Source organism: Jaculus jaculus, chromosome 9 (assembly GCF_020740685.1).
Source record: "Jaculus jaculus isolate mJacJac1 chromosome 9, mJacJac1.mat.Y.cur, whole genome shotgun sequence".
NCBI lineage: Eukaryota > Metazoa > Chordata > Mammalia > Rodentia > Dipodidae > Jaculus > Jaculus jaculus.
Window position 1 is genome coordinate 7,408,116 of NC_059110.1, and position 18,716 is coordinate 7,426,831.

An 18,716-nucleotide genomic window follows, 5' to 3' on the forward strand; every position below is an offset into this window, starting at 1 on the left:
CCTAAAGTATATATATATGTATAAGTTTTAAAATTTCAATTTAGCTGGGTGTGGTGGTGCACACCTTAATCATAGCACTCAAGGGTCAGAGGTAGGAGGGTCACTGTAAGTTCAAGGCCAACCTGAGACTACATAGTGAACTCCAGGCCAGCTTGGGCTACAGCAAGACTCCACCTTGGAAAAAAAAATTCAGTTTACACCAGACATGGAAGCACATACCTTTAATCCAACAGATGGGAGGCAGGTGTAGAGGTTAGGAGGGTCACTGAGATCAAGGCCAGCCTAGAACTAAAGAATCTTGAGTCCCAGATCAGCTTGGGCTGTGAGATCCTACTGCCCACCCCCCCCCATCACAATTTTTTTTTAAAAAAAGGCTGATCTGGGGCCTCCAAGAGCAGGGCCTCATGACACTGATAAGCAGCTAGAGCGCAGGGCTTGTCCTGGGCCATGCTCACCACAGAGCTAGTGAGTGCGCGATCCTTGAGAAGTCCAGGGGCGCTGAGGCATGAGATCGGTATGTATGTAAATACAGTTAGTTAGCCTGTGTATGGCTATAACAAACAGGCTGAAGGAGGATTTTACCTCATGGTTTCTAAGGTTTCAGTCCCTGGTCAGCTGGCTCCATGGCCACAAGCCTAAGATGAGACAGAATGTCAGGGCAGCAGAAGCTGGATAGGAAAGGCTGCTCACAGCCCTCACTGCAGCAGAGGGAGAGGGACGTGGTGGCAGGCTTGGGACAAGATACAACCTCCAAGGACATACTTCCAGCAAGGCTCCATCACCTGGTAATGCCATGGAATTATGAAACATTTGTGGATTGATTCCAGTTAGGTCAGCACTCATGACCCAATCACCTCTCATTGATTTCAGCCACCAGCTGGAGACCAAATTTGCGATTTGGGGGACCACTCTATATCCAGACCAACACACACAATTCCAGCAGCTGAGGGTACCCATCCTTATGCCATCTACCCACTGGTGGCTCCCATCAGGAGCACTCGCTGATAAACCTGGACTGTGGCACAGGAGACAGGACTCTTCCTAGAGAGGCTTCAGTACAGCAGTGTCAGGACTGCATGGTCTACCACCTCCAGGCAGCTGCAGGCCAGTTTTGGAACCCTCAGCTCTGCTCCCTGAGGACTTCCTGAACATCCTATGTAGTGATTTCCATGTAATCAGGGTTACACTTACATCCTAAACATCGTATGATAGCAACGGTCTGCGTCCTCTCCTCCTCCTCATGGACATGAAGAAGGCGCAACAAGATTCGGAGATGTAGCAGGCCACTTTTGCCACATGCATGAGGACCTAGGTTCAATTCCCAGTACCACAAAAAAATTTAAAAACTGGGGCTGAGGGTTGGAAAGATGGCTCAGCAGTTAAGCGTTTGCCTGAGAAGCCTAAGTACCCAGGTTCGAGGCTTGCTTCCCCAGGACCCACATAAGCCAGATGCACAGGGCAGCGCCTGTACCTAGTGTTTGTTTGCAGTGGCTGGAAGTCCTGGTGCTGCGCCCATTCTCATTCTCTCTCTCTCTTTCCCCCCTCCTTCTTTCTCTGTCTCTCTCAAATAAATTAAAAAAAAAAAAAAAAACTGGAGCTGGAGAGATGGCTCAGCAGAAGAACACGCATCTGGAGTTCACAGTGATAAAATGTCTTGCATGTCCATATTTATCCCTCTCTCTCTCCTTCCTTACAAATGAATAAAAATTTTAAAAAATAAAAACTGTGACAAGAAATGGCTAACAGAAGCCAAAGAAGGATGCAATACAGGCTCTAATGGGGATGCCGGAGGGCAACAGCTTCTTAAGATGAGCCAATTCAGCACAGAGCTGAAGATGTGCAGCTCCAGCCCCTAGCCTGCCTTGCCAATTAAGTGTCAACCCTGCCCTACAGGATGCAATGTACTTTCTTTAGGGCCCTGACCACAGGGAGGGCTGGCATGCTAACTGCTGAGCAGTTAGCTCAGAGGCTTAGTCTGTGATATTGAAGAGGCCACCACATGCTATTTCTTCCCAAAGGCTAAGTAGGTGGACGCAGGAGAAAAGTCCCGCTCTAGCCAGGTGTGGTAGCTCACACTTTGAATTCCCACAAGTGGAAGGCCAAGCCAGGAAGATGGCCACAGTGGGAGGCCAGTGTGGACTGCAGAGTGACCCCTACCGGGGTCAAATGTTGGACTAGCACTCAAATGCAAACAGCCTCTGGACAAAGGGACTCATAGTCTGCCCCTATGGAGCCAAAGAGCCCTCACCTTTGTGCGTTCGTGAAAGACCAGCTAACAGGGAACCAGGGACATGCTTGAGCAACGGCATGCCGGGTACTTGAGTGCATTCCTTCTCAGCGTGTCACTCATCCTAATCAGTGCTCAAGGGAGAAGGCACAGCGCCCTCCCCCATTTTTCAGGAAAGTCACAACCCTCACCCCAACCCCAGAACAGGTGCCTCCACTAAATCCTGGCAGCAAAAATACCATTACCTAAGCTGGGTGTGGTGGCACACACCTTTAGTGCAAGCACTCAGGAGGCAGAGGTAGGAGGACTGCTGTGAGTTCAAGGCCAGACTGGGACTACAAAAAAAGTAGGGCCGGGCGTGGTGGCACGCGTCTTTCTTTATGCCCAGCACTGGGGAGGCAGAGGTAGGAGGACTGCCATGAGTTCAAGGCCACCCTGAGACTACAGAGTGAATTCCAGGTCAGCCTGAGCTAGAGTGAAACCCTACCTCAGAAAAAAAAAAAATGTGGAGGTCTGCTTGGGCTAGAGAGAGACCCTGACTTGAAAGGAAGGGGGTGGGGGGAGGCTCAAAAATGTCAGCTCATTAAGTTAAAGATAAGCAACAGATCGAAGCATTACAACTGTTTGAGTCTCACTCTGTCCCAGGCTGGCCAGAACTTGGAGTCAGCCTCATGAATACAGAGCCACCACATGGACCTTAGTCCTTCATTCCTGCAAAGACTCCACAGTCATTAGTCACCTGAGGAACCTGGCTCCAGGCTATCCCTTACCACCTTTACTCCCCTCCTTGGGGCTCCACAGTGGACCCTTTGGTCTCTGTCAGGCACACTATTGGTGGGGGTCCTGTGGCGATTCCCTATTAGATTCATGTTTCACCCCCACTTCTATAGTCTCTGCTTCAACTATCACCTTACAGAAGGGCATGATGGTCCCTTGTAACAAACTTTTCCAGGCCCTTAGCCCTAGACAGCCAGAACTAGGACCTCCTCTTGTCCTCTGTCATCACTATGGGAGGCCACACTCCACTAAACCACAGGATCACACTGCCTTCTCTATGGAGGTCAGCTGACACTACATAGAGAGGCATGGGTTTACACTGCAGTATGGAAAGTTAACACTGCCACAGGTGACAGGGAGCCAGGGTAACAGCGAGGTGACTCAGGGTTTTGCTCTCGTCATTTCAAAGAACCCGCTTCTGTGTCACTTCTGGTCTAGTGGCTTGGTGTTAATTGCAGGCCAGGCAGGAGTAGGCAGTTTCTCTGAACAAAATATTGCCTTAAAATATATAGGGCTGAAGAAATGGCTTAGCAGTTAAGGCACTTGCCTGTAGCCTAAGGACCCAGGTTCAATTCCCCAGTACCCACATAAGCAAGATGCATGTGTCTGGCATGTCCATTCTCTGATTCCCAGTAACCATGTAAAGTCAGATGCAGAGAGTGATGTATGTATCTGAGTTTGTTTGCAGCAGCTGGAGGCCCATTCTCTGTCCCTCTTCTCTATCACTCTCTGCTTGCAAAAAAAATATGTTTTTAAAAAGAAAGAAAAATATATATATATAAACTGACTGCCAGGCCTGTTAGCACAGACCTATAATGGCAGTTGCTAGGGAGGCAGAGGCAGGAGAATGCCAAGTTCTGGGCTTACGGATGACAACTCCATTAAAGTGAAACTAAAAAGCGGGTTGGAAGTATTACTGTGGTTAGGCCCTAAGTTCAATCGCCAGTACTGACTGGAGTAGAGCTACGTATTCAGATAGCACTAGATTCAGCTTACAGTCAAAAATCCGGGGTCAGGCTTCCTGCCTGAGTCCCCCATGTCCACACGGCCACGTGACAGCCACACAGCAGAACTCAGACAGCAGAGGCTCTGCCTAAACTTGCCTCTCAGGCCACACAGGGACAAAACAAATTTCAAGACACTTCACAGTTTACACACTCCCATTCCTTGGTCTCTCGGTATCCTAAATCAAAACGGGGCTCCATGACTCCACAACAGCCATCTGTTTCTGGTCCTAAGGAACTCCCCCTCATGTGTGTTTGCTGAACAATGGCAGCCTTGGGATACCTCACAGCACACAGAAAGATAAACAAAACCCTGGCCAGAGGTCTCTAGCTGAACTCAAGGGCAAGTTTCATGCCTGCAGAGACCATCCACTGTAAAGACTCAGGTCTGCTCCCTGGCATAGCTAGCAGATAACAGGACGCAGTGCTTTGGCACCTTAAAACCCTGGCCAGCAGCAGTTGGTCTGCAATTGCATGGCCAAGTGAAGCAGCCAACTGCTTTCCCACTGACCCACGCACCTCAGCCAGCGCCATCAAGGCAGGAGCCCAATGACTGGACCCATTAGAAGGTGGCTGGGCCTTCCGGCCTCTCAGGATGTAGAATCGCAGTCCCTTTGGCTTCCAGTTTAGGATTGGTCACCACAGGAAGTTGCATGAAGCAAGAAAAGGCACAGGGCCCCCAACATATGGCACCTGCCCACACCCACACCCACACCTGTGACCGGGAGCTCCTTCAGGGACCAAGTTCTGCAGGCTGCACAGCCGCCACGGCTTTACAACTGTTTCCAAGGTAGAGCCCTTTCTTCGCGTGGAGTAACAGAGAGTGTTCACTGGATGAGTCAAGAACACAGAGACAGGGACTTCTAGCCCTTCGTGGCAGACACTCCTCACCTGTAGTCCCAGCACTTGGGAGGCTGAGGCAAGAGTTTTGCATTTTGAAGCCAAATGAGGCTACAGAGCAGGCCAGTCTCAAAAGAAGTGATCAGCCAACTCAGTCACCTTCTCCCCCGGCTCACGCGGGTGGGACCCTGCACCCACCAGCAGCTGCCTCATGGCAGGAACTCCATGGGTGGGTAGCCCACAGGATGAAAAGGGGCTGCAGACTCAAAAATTAGCCCCTGGCATGTCCAACCCATCTCCCCTGAAACAGTTGCTAGCCAAATTCCAGCCAATGTTTCCAGCCCATCCCTGTGCAGCTGTGCACAGTAACAAAAATCCAAGAGGAGACAGACTGCAGAGAACACAACGGAGCGGCAGCCTCGCGGGAAGGGAAGGGCGCAAGACAACATGCTCTAAGGACAGTAGAGGCCAGCGCCTGGGCAGGGCAGGGAGACGGCACACGTGTGTAGTCCCGGCACTCCGAAGGCTGGCAGATGTGAGTGCGGGGCCAGCCTAAGTCACAGAGCAGGAGGAAGAAGAAACAACAAAATGCTGAAAGAGGAATGACAAAAGCCTTACCATGCAGACAACACAAGCGGCTGCTGAGGTCATCCTTGGCTAGCCTGGGCTACCTAAAACCTTGTCTCAAACAGGCAAAAGCAGGGCGTGGGGACACACACCTTTAATTCCAGCATTCAGGAGGCAGAGGTAGGATCGCCATGAATTCAAAGCTACCTTGAGACTACATAGTGAATTCAAGGTCAGCCTCAGCTAGAGCGAGACCCTACGGGGGGGGGGGGGGGGAGGGCAGCTATGAGTACGTATCAACTGGAGAGAACTGTTTGAACCAAGGAAGAGGGACACTATATACAGCCTACAATAGGTGGGCAAAGATACCTAGTACAGAGGCCAAGCAACAGAAGGATCAAGTGGGACAAAGTGTTAGGATCGAGCTGGGAAGGTGGTCTAGTGGTTGAAGGTATTTGCTTGCAAAGCTTGACAGCCTGGGCTCAATTCCCCCGGTCCCCATGCAAAGCCACATGCACAAAGTAACACATGAATCTGGACTGTGTTTGCAGTGGCAGGAGGCCCTGACATCCCTACCCTCCTCCCTCTCGGTCTTGCTCTTTAGTCCCAAACTGGCCTCGAACTCATAGCAATCCTACCTCTGACTCCCAAGTGCTGGGATTAAAGGCATGACCACATGCCAGGCCAAAATTAACTTCTTTTGTTTTTTTCATGAGCTCATCCTTTTAATCCCAGCACTGGGAGGCTGAGGTAGGGGGATCTCTGTGAGTTCAAAGCTACCTAGAGCTACAGAATGAGTTCTGGGTCAGCCTAAACCAGAGTTGAGACCCTGCCTCAGGAATTTAAAACAAAAAAAAAATAGGAAAGCTGAGAAGCACAATTAATAACTCTGACCCAAATAGAGAACATTTTTTCCAAATACATACCAACTTTAAACTGACTAGGTGGTAGGCCGCAAGAGAAATTCCACATTTACTGGCCACAGCAGAAAAGATAAATAACCGCCGCCCCCCCTCAATTCATCTACTGGGGTATTAGCCCATTTTATGTTACCATAAAGAAATACCTAAGGCAGGCCAACTTTACAAAGAAGTTTATTTTGGCTCCTGGTTCTGAAGGCCCAAGGAGAAACAAGGCATTCCCCAAAGCAGTACAGCGTCACATGACAAGGAGGGTACACACTTGGATGTGTAAGTTCTCTCGCTTCCTGTAAAGCCACAGGACTCAGCCCTGGAGGCTCCCTCTTAATGACCCTATATCCAACCCTAATCACCTCCCAAAGGCCTCGCCTGTGACTACCCCCCCCCCTCCTGGGATACAGTTTCCACCCTTTTAATCCCTTACCTTAGGGATTAAATTTCAACAAGGAAGCCCTGGGGACACTCAAACCTCATCCAAACATAAGGCCTGGAAAGGAGATTTTGCCCTCTAAATATTTATACTTATGCCCATAGACTAGTACTGCTCTCACCTTTGGTTAGACGATTTTTTTGTCTGTTTTTTTGGTTTTTCAAGGTAGGGTCTCACTCTAGCCCAGGCTGACCTGGAATTCACTATTTAGTTTTAGGGTGGCCTTGAACTCACAGCGTTCCTCCTACCTCTGCCTCCACGCCCAGCTTCTCAACGTGACTTTTGAGTGCTTAGTCTAAATCTTCCCCTCCAATGTACAGGGAACACTAGAGAAGAGGGGGCAGGAATTACAGAAGAGCCTGAGGATGGGGAGGAGTGCTTTGGAACACAGTAGTCAAGACATGAAGCAAGCCTGAAGCAAGCCGGGCGGGGTGGCGCACGCCTTTAATCCCAGCACTCTGGAGGCAGAGGTAGGAGGACCCTACCTCAAGGAAAAAAAAAGACATGAAGTGGCCATTGCATTCATGACCTCACTGTGGCTGTGTACAGTTACAGCACAATACTGGGCCCATCAACAATCGAAGAGAGGCTGGTCTGAAAGAAGAGGTTCAGCAGTAAGGATTCAGGGGAGAGGAGCGAGAGTATAATAAGAGGGGATTACAATTCAAATGCATTGTATAAATGAGGGCTTCTTGAGTGAGACACTGACCAGTTCAACTCTTCAGAACCCAAGTAAACTGTAGAGGTGGTTAAGACACTTGCCTGCAAAGCAGCACATGCATCTAGAGTTCACTTGCAGTGCTAGAGGCTTTGATGTGCCTATTCTCTTTTCTGTTTCCCTCTGCGTGCAAATTTTAAAAAGCTGGGTATGCGGCTGGAGAGATGGCTTAGCAGTTAAGGCGCTTGCCTACAAATCCTAACAACCTGGGTTTAATTACCCATGTAATGGCCAAATGAACAGTGGCACATGCATCTGTAGTTCTTTTGCAGTGTCTAGAGACCCTGGCACACCCATTCTCTCTCCTCTCTGCTTGCAGATAAAAATATATTTTTTTAATTTCACTTTAGAGCAGGGTGTGATGATGTATGCCTTTAATTCCAGCACTTGGGAGGTAGAGGTAGGTGGGTGGCTGAGTTCAAGGCCACCCTGAGACTACATAATGATTACCAAGTCAGCCTGGACTAGCGCGAGACACTACCTCAAAAAAAAAAAAAAAAAAAAAAAGGCTGGAAAGATGGCTTAGTGGGTAAGGCGCTTGCATGCAAAGAAAAGGCCCAGGTTCAATTCCCCAGGACCCACATAAGTCAGCTGCACAAGGTGGTACATGTATTTGGGGTTCATGCAGCCGCTGAAGGCCCTGGCATGCCCATTTTGATTCTCTCTCACAAATATGTATAAACGGAAACTACAATCAAAACTCCTACTGCCCTGCACCCCATCTCTCAATAACATTACAATTAAATTCTTTCAAAGTGATGAATGGAACAGAAAAATGTCTAGCTTATACAAAATGGTGCCGGGCATGGTGGCTCATACCTTTGGTCTAGCTCTTGGGAGACAGAGGTAGGAGAATCCCATAAATTCCAGGTCAGCCTGTTCTACAGTGAAACCCTACCTCAAAAACACCAAACAAAATGGTTCCACTGGATAGAAAGATTTTTAAAAGTCGCAGAGGTAGGAGGATTGCCATGAGTTTTAAGACCACCCTCACACTACATAGTAAATTCCAGGTCAGCTTGGGCTAGAGCAAGACCCTACCTTAAAAAAAAATAAAAATACAACCCAATCTCACTTAAAAACCCAGCTGCCAGTATCCCACATACACTAAATACACCTACATGTTAATAGAAAGGAGAAAAAAAGAACGTTCACACCTTCCTCACAGCATAAATTATTAAACCAAGAAAATCATCATAGAAGCAAGCATGAAAAGATCTTTGAGGCCTTGGGGTAGCCCTGTGATTCTAAGTGGGAGAGATCTTACACCCCAGGAGTCATCTGAAATGTCCAGAGACACTTTTCTTTGTGTCAGTCAGAGGAGGGGCATGTGGTGCAGCCTTGTCTTGGCACCTGGTGGTGTAGGCCCAGGACACTGCCCCACACATGCAATGCACAGGACACCCCTTCCAACAATCATTCAGCTCAGGTGCAGCACTGCTGCGGCCGGGAAGGTCTACAGTGAGCAAAGATTTCTGAGCGTACAAAAAGCACCAACTATTTTCTAAAAACTGGTAACCTGGAATTCATCAAATGTAAAAGTATCTGTTCAAAGATCACCAAGAACACTAAGGAAAGGCAAAAACTGGAAGAGAAGACATCCATGCAATCCTCTGCTCACATCTAAAAAAGGGCCTGTGTCCAGAATACCAAACTCATAAGGCTGACATGACACCCCCCCCAAAAAAAAAAAAACTTAAGGTCCATCTGATTGATAAAAGTATCTCAGTCAACACCAGGAAGGATGTTCTTTTTTTTGCTTAACAAAAGCAGCTAAGGCATTTGCCAACAGAGCCATAGGACCCAGGTTCAATTCCCCATGACCCACTTAAGCCAGATGCACAAGATGGTGGATGTGTCTGGAGTTCATTTGCAGAAACTGGAGACCCTGGTGCATGTGTGCTCACTCTCTCAAATAAAATTAAAATACTAACAGCCGGGCATGGTGGTGCACACCTTTAATCCCAACACTAGGGAGACAGAGGCAAGAGGATCACCATGAGCTTGAGGCCACCCAAGAATCCAGAGTGAATTCCAGGTCAACCTGGGCTAGAGTGAAACCCTACCTCAAAAATAAATAAATAAATAAATAAAAATAGTAGGATACAGTGGTTCATGCCTGTAATCTCAGCACTCCAGATCGAGGCAGGAAGATTGCTGTGAGTTCGAAGCCAGCCAGGATTATGAGTTCAAGATCAGCCTGGACTAAAGAAAAATCCTACATGGGATTGGAGGGGGGAACTTGCTTGCAAAACCTGCCAACCTGGAGTTCAGTTCTCCAGTACCTACACACAGACAGATGCACAATGTAGCACACGTATCTGCATTTCATTTGCAGCAGCTAGAGGCCCTGGCACACCAGTTCTCATTTATATTCTTTTCCCCTCCCCCTAAATAAAATTCTGAAAGAAAAAACTCCTGGTGAAGATCAAGCATTGGTATGTATGTAGAACCCAGAACCCGGGCCGCAGGTTGTACCACAGAATGCTATGGCCGGTGTCAGACTAGTTGGCCATTCTCATAACATGAAATAATTCTTCATCCACCACACAGGATCAGTCGGAGCACGACAGAGAGATCTTGGTAGCTGGGACAAACCAAAGAAAAAGACAGTAACAAAGGATGGTGCCTGCTAGGTGCCAAACTCCTCAGCAGTAGACCTAGTGTGAAGCACTGCTGAACTCTGCCCAGCACAGTTCAGTTTGGATGGCCAGATCAAAGCAGAAGGGGCTGGGGATGGAACTCAAGGGCAGAGAACGCGCCCTAGCGTGACTGGCAACATCGACATTCCTTCTTGTCAGGCCACATGCTGCAACTCCTCTGCTATCTGCACGTTCATTTCCTGGAATTTGCTAGGATGCCATCTCAGATGAAGGGCTGAGGAGACAGCTCAGACCCAGAGCTCAGACCCTGAGGACCCACATAAAGCCAGGTTGTCCTCTGACCTCCACACGTAAGTGGCAAAACTGACACACAAACTAAAAAAACAAGAATGAATGAATGAAAATTAGGGCTGGAGAGATGGCTCAGCGGTTAAAGGTGCTTGCTTGCAAAGCCTAATGACCTGAGTTTGATTCTCTAGCACCCACGTAAAGCCAGATGTACAAAGTGATGTCTGGAATTTGTTTGCAGTGGCAGGAGGCCCTGGCATGCCCATTCATCATTCTCTCTCAAACTCATTCTTTCTCATTCTAATTTTTTAAAAACTAGTATGTAACCTTAATAATCCTAGGCTTATATGCACACGGTTAAAAGAAATGCACATACACAGATGGATGTGATCCAGGCCAACATGTGGCCCAAATTAGCTATATGAGCATTGTTCTTTTGGAAAAACAGCAGGAGTGAAAAAAGAATTCTCCCTAGAGAGAGCAACTAAACTGACTTCAACTCCCAGCTGGCTTCATTATTCTCTTGTCCTCAATATAATAGTGTCCCAGTGTTCATACTCAAACAAGTTGGGGAAAACTTGTTCTGTATAAATTTTAAACAGTTACACTACCTAAAGCCAGCAAGACCAGTGCGTGTCATCCATGAAAGAGCCTGTAAAGAGCGAATAAGGAAACACGCATGTCCCATACATAACACGGCCACAGTGTAGCAGAAGCGCTGGCTGGCCAGCAAGGCACACTGCGCGGGTCCCTTTCGGGGTTCCCAAGACTGAGCCTCGGCCTATTTCCCTGCTCCAGAACTCCCCCCACCCCGCTGTTCCAGTACCAGGCACCAAGCCTGAGGAAACAGCTTCTCCCACAGCATGGGCCTCCTGCCTTCTCCATGGAAAGGTGTCAAGGAGGGCTGATGCCACCCTGCTGTAGACAGGAGCTAATAAAATCGGCAAAAATGAGAAAAATAAATAAATGCCAGGCCTGGTACTGCACTTCTGGAATCCTGGCCACTCGAGAAGCTGAGACTGGAGGATGCTGAGTTGGAGGGCTGTCTGAGCTCTGGAGTGAATTCAAGACCAGCCTGAACAACTTGAAGGACCCCGTCTCCAAAGCAAAAAAAGAAAGCTGGAGCCGGGCGTGGTGGCGCATGCCTTTAATCCCAGCACTCGGGAGGCAGAGGTAGGAGGATCACCGTGAGTTCAAGGCCACCCTGAGACTCATAGTGAATTCCAGGTAAGCCTGGGCTAGAGTGAGACCCTACCTCGAAAAACCAAAAAAAAAAAAGAAAGCTGGGAAATACCACTCAAGGGAAAAGCATATGCATGAGGCCATAAGCTCAATACTACTGAAAGAAAAAAAGAACAAAAAGATAGTTGTCTAGTCTCTTTTGAAAAAGCAAACCATTAGGTAAAGTGCTGCCTCAAGCCAGCTATGGCTGGGCCCTGGCCGCCTCCATGCCTGCCGCCGTCCGCTCCTCAGAGAGAGCAGGCCGCTCCACGGTATGGCTATATGTCCGCGTTCTCTCACCCTTCTCAAAAGCTAAATAAACTAAACTGTGGCGCCCCATCCCAGTCATCACAGCTCAAGCCCACTCCAAACTGCACCAACCTGACCTTCCCCAACACCCAGAAATAGACCAGGACTTCCCTCTCGGGTCCTGAGGAACATCCTGTTAGGACTAGCGCTGTTCTCCCAGAACACCAGCTTGATTTGCTAGAGGCGACAGACAGCTGCTCAACCTCTTGGGACAGCACCCCAACACCGTTACATGCATGGTAGGTTCCAGCACTCCCTGGGCACCAACCCACACCAAGGCTGTTTTCTCAAGCCTTTAAGTCTTGGCTGTACTGTCTGAGTTAGCCGGGCACTTTCCCAAGCCTGTAAATAAGCATGTAAGAGAGATAGGGAGACCTTGGGTGTGGCTCAGTGATACAACCAACTGCCTGGCGTTCAGGAGGAGCTGGTAGGACCCTTTCAGCACCACAAAAATAGAGCAAAACACCACAAAACATCTTACACAACCTCAGAACCCTCCACCAGATGAGGTGAATGGACACAGGTTCAAGAGGCTGAGATGACCTGCCTAAGTGAGGGGCTCTGAATCACCAGTACCCAACTGCAGTCCAAGCAACTTTATTTAAGAAATCAATTCCAAGCCGGGCATGGTGGCGCATGCCTTTAATCCCAGCACTTGGGAGGCAGAGGTAGAGGGATCGCCGTGAGTTCAAGGCCACCCTGAGACTACAGAGTTAATTCCAGGTTAGCCTGGACCAGAGTGAGACCCTACCTCGAAAAACCAAAAAAAAAAAGAAAGCAATTCCAGCCAGGCATGGTGGCATAAGCCTTTAATCCCAGCACTCAGGAGGCAGAGGTAAAAGGATTGCCGTGAGTTCGAGGCCACCCTGAGACTACATAGTGAATTCCAGGTTAGCCTGGGCTAAAGTGAGATCCTACTCTGGAAAACCAAAATCAAAAAAGAAAGAAAAAAAAAAAAAGATTTCCAGGGCTGGGGAGATGGCTCAGTGGTGAAAGGTGCTTTCTTGCAAAGCCTTCCTTGCAAAGGCCCAGGTTTGATTAACCAGTACTCCTGTAAAGGCAGATGCACAGTGGCACATGTATCTGGAGCTCATGTGCAGTGACTGAAGGCCCTGGTATGCTCACGTGCTTTCTCACTTTCTCAGTCGGTCTCTCCCTCTCTTACACTCTTTGCAATAATAAAAACGTATTTTAAAAAGTTGTATTAGCCAGGTGTGTTGGTGCACGCCTTTAATCCCAGCACTTGGGAGGCAGAGGTAGGAGGGTCGCCGTAAGTCCAAGACCACCCTGAGACTACATAAGGAATTCCACTGGGCTAGAGTGAGACCCTACCTCAAGAAAAAAAAGAAGAAAAAGCTGGGCATGGTGAAGCAGGCCTTTAATACTAGCACTCAGGAAGCAGAGGTAGGAGCATCACTGTGAGTTTGAGGCCACCCTGAGAGAACCGTAGTGAGTTTCAGGTCAGTCTGAGCTATAGTGAGACCCTAGCTCGAGAAACCAAGAAAAACAAAAGTTAATGTTGAGTGGCAATGCCAAGGCTGCCTCAGCACTCACCTACGTGGGCTAATCCTTATAGATGTCCTTGGTCACAGAGGCCCTTAATCCAAAACTTCTGCTCTTAATGTCCTGGGCCTGCCCTGATTTAAGGTGCAACCTCTCCTCCACATGGAAGGTTAGTGGGCCAACCGTGTAATCTTTGGGCAGCTAGCTAACTGCTTTATAAACCACAGCAGCAGCATCTTCCTCCAGCCACCCTGCCAGTTTGGATAGATAGACCTTCCGAACAGGTTTCTATTCCCGTCAACGTCAGTCTCCTTAAAATAATGGCTCCACAACTCTCTCAGACTCAAGGGAAACACAAAGCCTCCACACCATCACCTTAAGTAGATTCAGCTTCACTTTGCTCTGGAGTCATCTGTGACTTTTTTTTTTTTCTCTCTCTCTCTCTTCCCCCTAAGTCTCACTTTAGCTCAGGCTGACCTGGCACTCACTCTCTCGTCTCAGGTCGGCCTCGAACTCGTGACAATCCTTCTGCCTCAGAGAACTGGGATTGAAGGCACGTGCCACTCTGCCCAGCTCAATTGTGAGAAATTTGAGTGCTCAGGATTTCCATCCTGTTTTCTTCTCACTAAAGTTTAGAAAACACACAAAAGCACCCTAGAGTCCAGAGAAGGTCAGTTTGGAAGACTAGAATGGGAAGCTCCCTAGAGCCACCACCGCTCTTCGTCCCTGTCCAACACCAACAAACCTCCAAGGGACCAGTGATTACACAACCGGGGTTCCCAGAGCAGAAGGCTCCACTCGAATAATCCACCTCAGGGACAATGACATCATGTGAGCAAGCAGACAGGAAGTTGGCTGGCAGAAGTAAGGGGTGGTCTTAAAAGCCAATGTAGCAGGAGCACCCCCATCCCCAATCAAGAGTCACCTAGTGCCCAACGTCTACTTCAAAGAAATAGGTGGAAACCCACACGGAGGCGGAGAGGAGCTAAGGAGACCGACGCCAACCAACTCCAAGGCCACCGCGTGGGCGCCCACTGCACTGGTGAGTGTCGGCGCACCCGGGGGCCTCGCGAAACCTCTGCTGCTGGAACTTTCACGAAAATCGTGCCGCGAACAAAAGCAGCGCTGTAGCGGCGCCCCTGCAACTTCCCCGACGTGCACCCAGGGGGCCCGGGCTGCGGCTGGCCGCGCGGGTCACCTCGAGGGCTCGCGCGGGCGCGCACACAAAGCCGCCCGGACTTAGTGACAGCCACAAGTGGCCAGGCACGGGGCTCGGCGCGCTGGCGCCAGGACCCCGCCTGCCCGGGACCCCCGGCCAGCTCCAGGCTGCCACCACCTCCACGCAGGCAACTTTCCCTCGGGGGCGGGCCGGGGCGACGCGAAGCCCGGGTCGCTGCCCAGCGCCCCCCGCCCCGGGCCGCGCGTCCGCAGGGGCCACCCACCTGCACAGGTCGGGGAACGGGGCGGCCTGGGCCTGCGCGCTCCCCGGGGCCGCGACGAGCAGCAGCAGCTGCAGCAGGAGCAGGGCGCGCGGCGGGCGGCCGAGAGGCGCGGGCCCCAGGAGGGCGCTCGGGTCGGTGGCGGCCCGCATCGCGCCGGGCCGGGGCTGCGCGGAGGACGGCGGGCGGATGCTCGGGACCGCGCCCGGGACCCGCTCGTGCGGCCAGAGCAGAGGTGGAGCCGAGGGGAGTGCGGCTCGGCTGCGCTCGGCGGCGGCCCGGAACCGCGTCACGTGACCGCCCGGCGCCGCCTCCGCCCCGCCCCCCGGCTCACGTGACCCTCGTTCAGGTGATGTCGGCTCAGTGGCGGTCACGTGAGCGCCACGCGCGCGGGACAGGAAGTGGCGGGGATGGCTGGGCGCGCCAGGTGTGTGCGGAGGCCGGGGTCGGGCGCCCGGTGCGCGGCGGGGTCTCGCGAGCGCTGACCCAGTCTCCCTCCCGCCACCCCCCAGCAGCCTGGACCAGCGGGCTTGAAGGGCCGGGAGCGTTCCTGCAGGTCGGGGAAGGCTCGCAGCAGGCGTTCTAGGAGGTCCTCGCACAGGCTCTATGCAGATGTGATTTGGTAGCGCAGCACACCATCGTGCGATGTGCGGTAAACAAGCATAACTCCCGAGCAAATACCACTCAAAACTGAAATTTTTTTTAAGAGTCACCGTGAGCCCAACTGCCCTGGTACTTAGCATCCTTCCTCCTCAGCCTCCTGAATGCTGAGGTTGCACACCTGTCTAAAGCTTTACTAATTGTGTTCAGATATCTTGAGCCCATGCTATTATGCATGACATGGTTGTGAGGTAATGGAAGAAAAATCTGAAAAGACTTGAATTCAAAAGCTACGTGTAGAAAGAGAAATGTAGATGTAACTTTGGGGTGTAGTTAAATAGGTTGTTAAATCCCCAGACTACCCCCCACCAAAAAAGTGCATAATAAAGCTTGATTTAAAGCTTGACTTGAAGGGTGCTGCACACCTGTAATCCCAGCACTTGGGAGGTGGAGGCAAGTTGATCAAGAATTCGACAGCCTGGGCTACATTTAAAAAAGAAAAGAGCTGAACATAGTGGTGCAAGCCTTTAGTGCCAGCGCTCAGGAGCCACAGGTAGGAGGATTGCCATGAGTTCTAAGACTACATTCTAAAACCACATAGTGAATTCTGGGTCAGCCTGGGCTAGAGTGAGAGACCCTGCCTCGAAAAAACAATGAGTAAATAAATAAATAAAAGAGAATGCTGGGGCGGTGGCACAAGCACTTGGGAAGTAGAAGTGGGAGGATCACTGAAAGTTCAAGGCCAGTCTGCGATGGGGCTATAGAGTGAGTTCCACATCATCATGAGCTAGAGTAAAACTACCTCAAAAAAAAAAGAAACAAAAAAAGATACAGAATAATCATAACTCGTTTTTTTGGTGTTTGCTTCATACCAGACACTTTGCTAAGCACTGAAGCATAAATCTTTAAAACACGAAACATTAGTCCAGGCATGATAGTGCACCTTTAATCCCTATGAGTTCAAGGCCAGCCTGGGCTAGGGTTGAGAACCAACCTCGGAAAACATACAAACCCTAGGCGCTGTCGGCTTAGGGAGCCGTTCAGTGGATAAGATGCTCTCCGCGCAGATTACAGGTAAGAAGCCAGAAGTCTGTGACCTCAGCAGGTTGAGGGCAAGATGGGAGGCAGAGACGGGAGAAATTTCTCTGAAGCTCAGCAAAGCATAGTGAGAAGCTGCGGGGTCCAAATGAGGTGGAGAGTCGGAAGGCTCACTTAAAAGTTTTCCTCTGACTTCCACGTGTGCCATAGTGCACACTTGCACACCCACACTCACACATACACCCAAAACTAGAGTGGGGCTGAAGAAATGGCTCAGCAGTTAAAGTTACTTGCTTGCAAATCCTGGGTTCAATTCCCCAGTGCCCATGTAAAACCAGATGTTTAAAGTGGCTTATGCATCTAGAGTTCATTTGCAGTGACAATAGGCTCTGGCATGCCCCATATTTCTATCTCTCTCCTTGTAAATAAATAAACAAATTTCTTAAATAAATATGCCGGGCATGGTGGCGCACACCTTTAATCCCAGTACTCGGGAAGCAGATGTAGGAGGATCACTGAGTTCGAGGCCACCCTGAGAATACAGAGTGAATTCTAAGTCAGCCTGGGCTAGAGTGAAAAAAACAGAAAAAAATAATAATAGCATAATTTTTTTAATTTGTTAGAAATTAGGAACCAGAGCATGGAGATGTTAAGGAACATCCAAAAACACTCTTGAGCTGGGTGTGGTGGCACACGCCTTTAATCCCAGCGCTCAGAAGGCAGAGGTAGGAGGATCACTGGGAATTCCAGGCACCCTGAGATTGCATAGTGAATTCCAGGTCAGTCTGTTCTACAGTAAGACCCTACCTCGAAAAACTAAATAAAAATAAACAGTCATGCATCTGACTTAATATGGGTTCTGGAGAATTGACCCAGGGTCCTTAGGCTTTGCAGGCAGGCATCTTAACCACTGAACCATCTCTCCAGCCCAAAGCAAACACTCTTGGGAAGTGGCAAAGCTGGGATCTGAACCCTTAAACAACCGTGAGTGATGACACCTGGTGGCTGAGCTGGGGTCAGGTACCCAGCAATGCTGTGCAGCTTCAGCTCCTCTGATCATGCAGAGGCACAGTGGTCCTGCAGAGCACGCCAGGAAGCCAGGGCTATGGCCAATCCATTGTCCCAGAGCCTGTGACTTGGCTGATGTGCTACACTGTGTCCCCTAGCGCTCACCTATTAGTCAGGAAGAGCTTCCTGGGGTTGAGGAAAGGACTCAGCATGTGCTTGCAAACCCTGCCAGCCTGAGCTCAGTTCCCCAGTACCCACATAAAGCAATATGCACAAAGTGGTGCATGCATCTGGAGTTGAGGCAATAGACCCATTGTCTCTCCTCTCCTCTCCTCCCTTTCCTGGCAAATAAACTGTTCAAAATAAGCCAGGTATGGTAGCACACGCCTTTATTCCCAGCACTTGGGAGGCAGAGGTAGGAGAATCATGAGAGTTCGAGGCCACCCTGAGACTACAGAGTGAATTCCAGGTCAGTGAGGGCTAGCAAGACCCTACCTCAAAAAAACAAATATATATTCAAAATAAAAGGCTTCCTGGACCTCATCTGTTTTTTTGTTTGTTTGTTTGTTTTTGTTTTTGTTTTTGTTTTTCGAGGTAGGGTCTCACTCTAGCCCCAGGCTGACCTGGAATTCGCTATGGAATCTCAGGGTGGCCTAGAACTCACAGTGATCCTCCTACTTCTGCCTCCCGAGTGCTGGGATTAAAGGCATGCGCCACCACGCCCGGCCCTGGACCTCATCTGGATGTGACTTCTTTCATCCCATTGATCCCCAGGGTTGGTCCAGCTCATTGGGCTGGCTGCATAGGTATCACCGTCCTCTCCCACCACTCCATTTGAATCCTCCAGCTACCTGCTGGATGAACTGGGGTGACCATACTTTTTTTATTGACAACTTCTATACTTACAGGCAATAAACTGTGATATTTCCCTCTCCTCTCCCTCCCCTCCCCCCCGCTTTTCCCTTCACAACTCCATTCTCCATCATATGCCTTCCCTCGCTTTTATTTTGATGTCGTCTTCTTTTTCTTCTGTTATGAGGGTCTTGTGAAGGTATTGCTGGGCACTGTGAGGTCATGGATATCGAGGCCAATTTCTGTCTGGACAGTTGTGTGTAAGGAGTGGAACCCTTCCTTTGGCTCTTACATTCTTTCCACTACCTCTTCCGCAATGGACCGTGAGCCTTGGAGGGTGTTAGATGTTTCAGTGCTGGACACTCCTCCGTC

At 49.8% G+C, this 18,716-nt stretch overlaps 1 protein-coding gene across 1 annotated transcript in view; it reads right to left on the minus strand.

The window, feature by feature from the left end:
• The window catches only part of Igf2r (insulin like growth factor 2 receptor), a 114,845-nt gene extending 99,847 nt beyond the window's left edge, over positions 1-14,998 (minus strand). The window contains exon 1 of the mRNA XM_045158581.1: positions 14,850-14,998. Coding sequence (XP_045014516.1) covers positions 14,850-14,998 — 149 coding nt within the window. The remainder of the gene's footprint in view (positions 1-14,849) is intronic.
• Between the last annotated feature and the right edge of the window lie 3,718 nt (positions 14,999-18,716).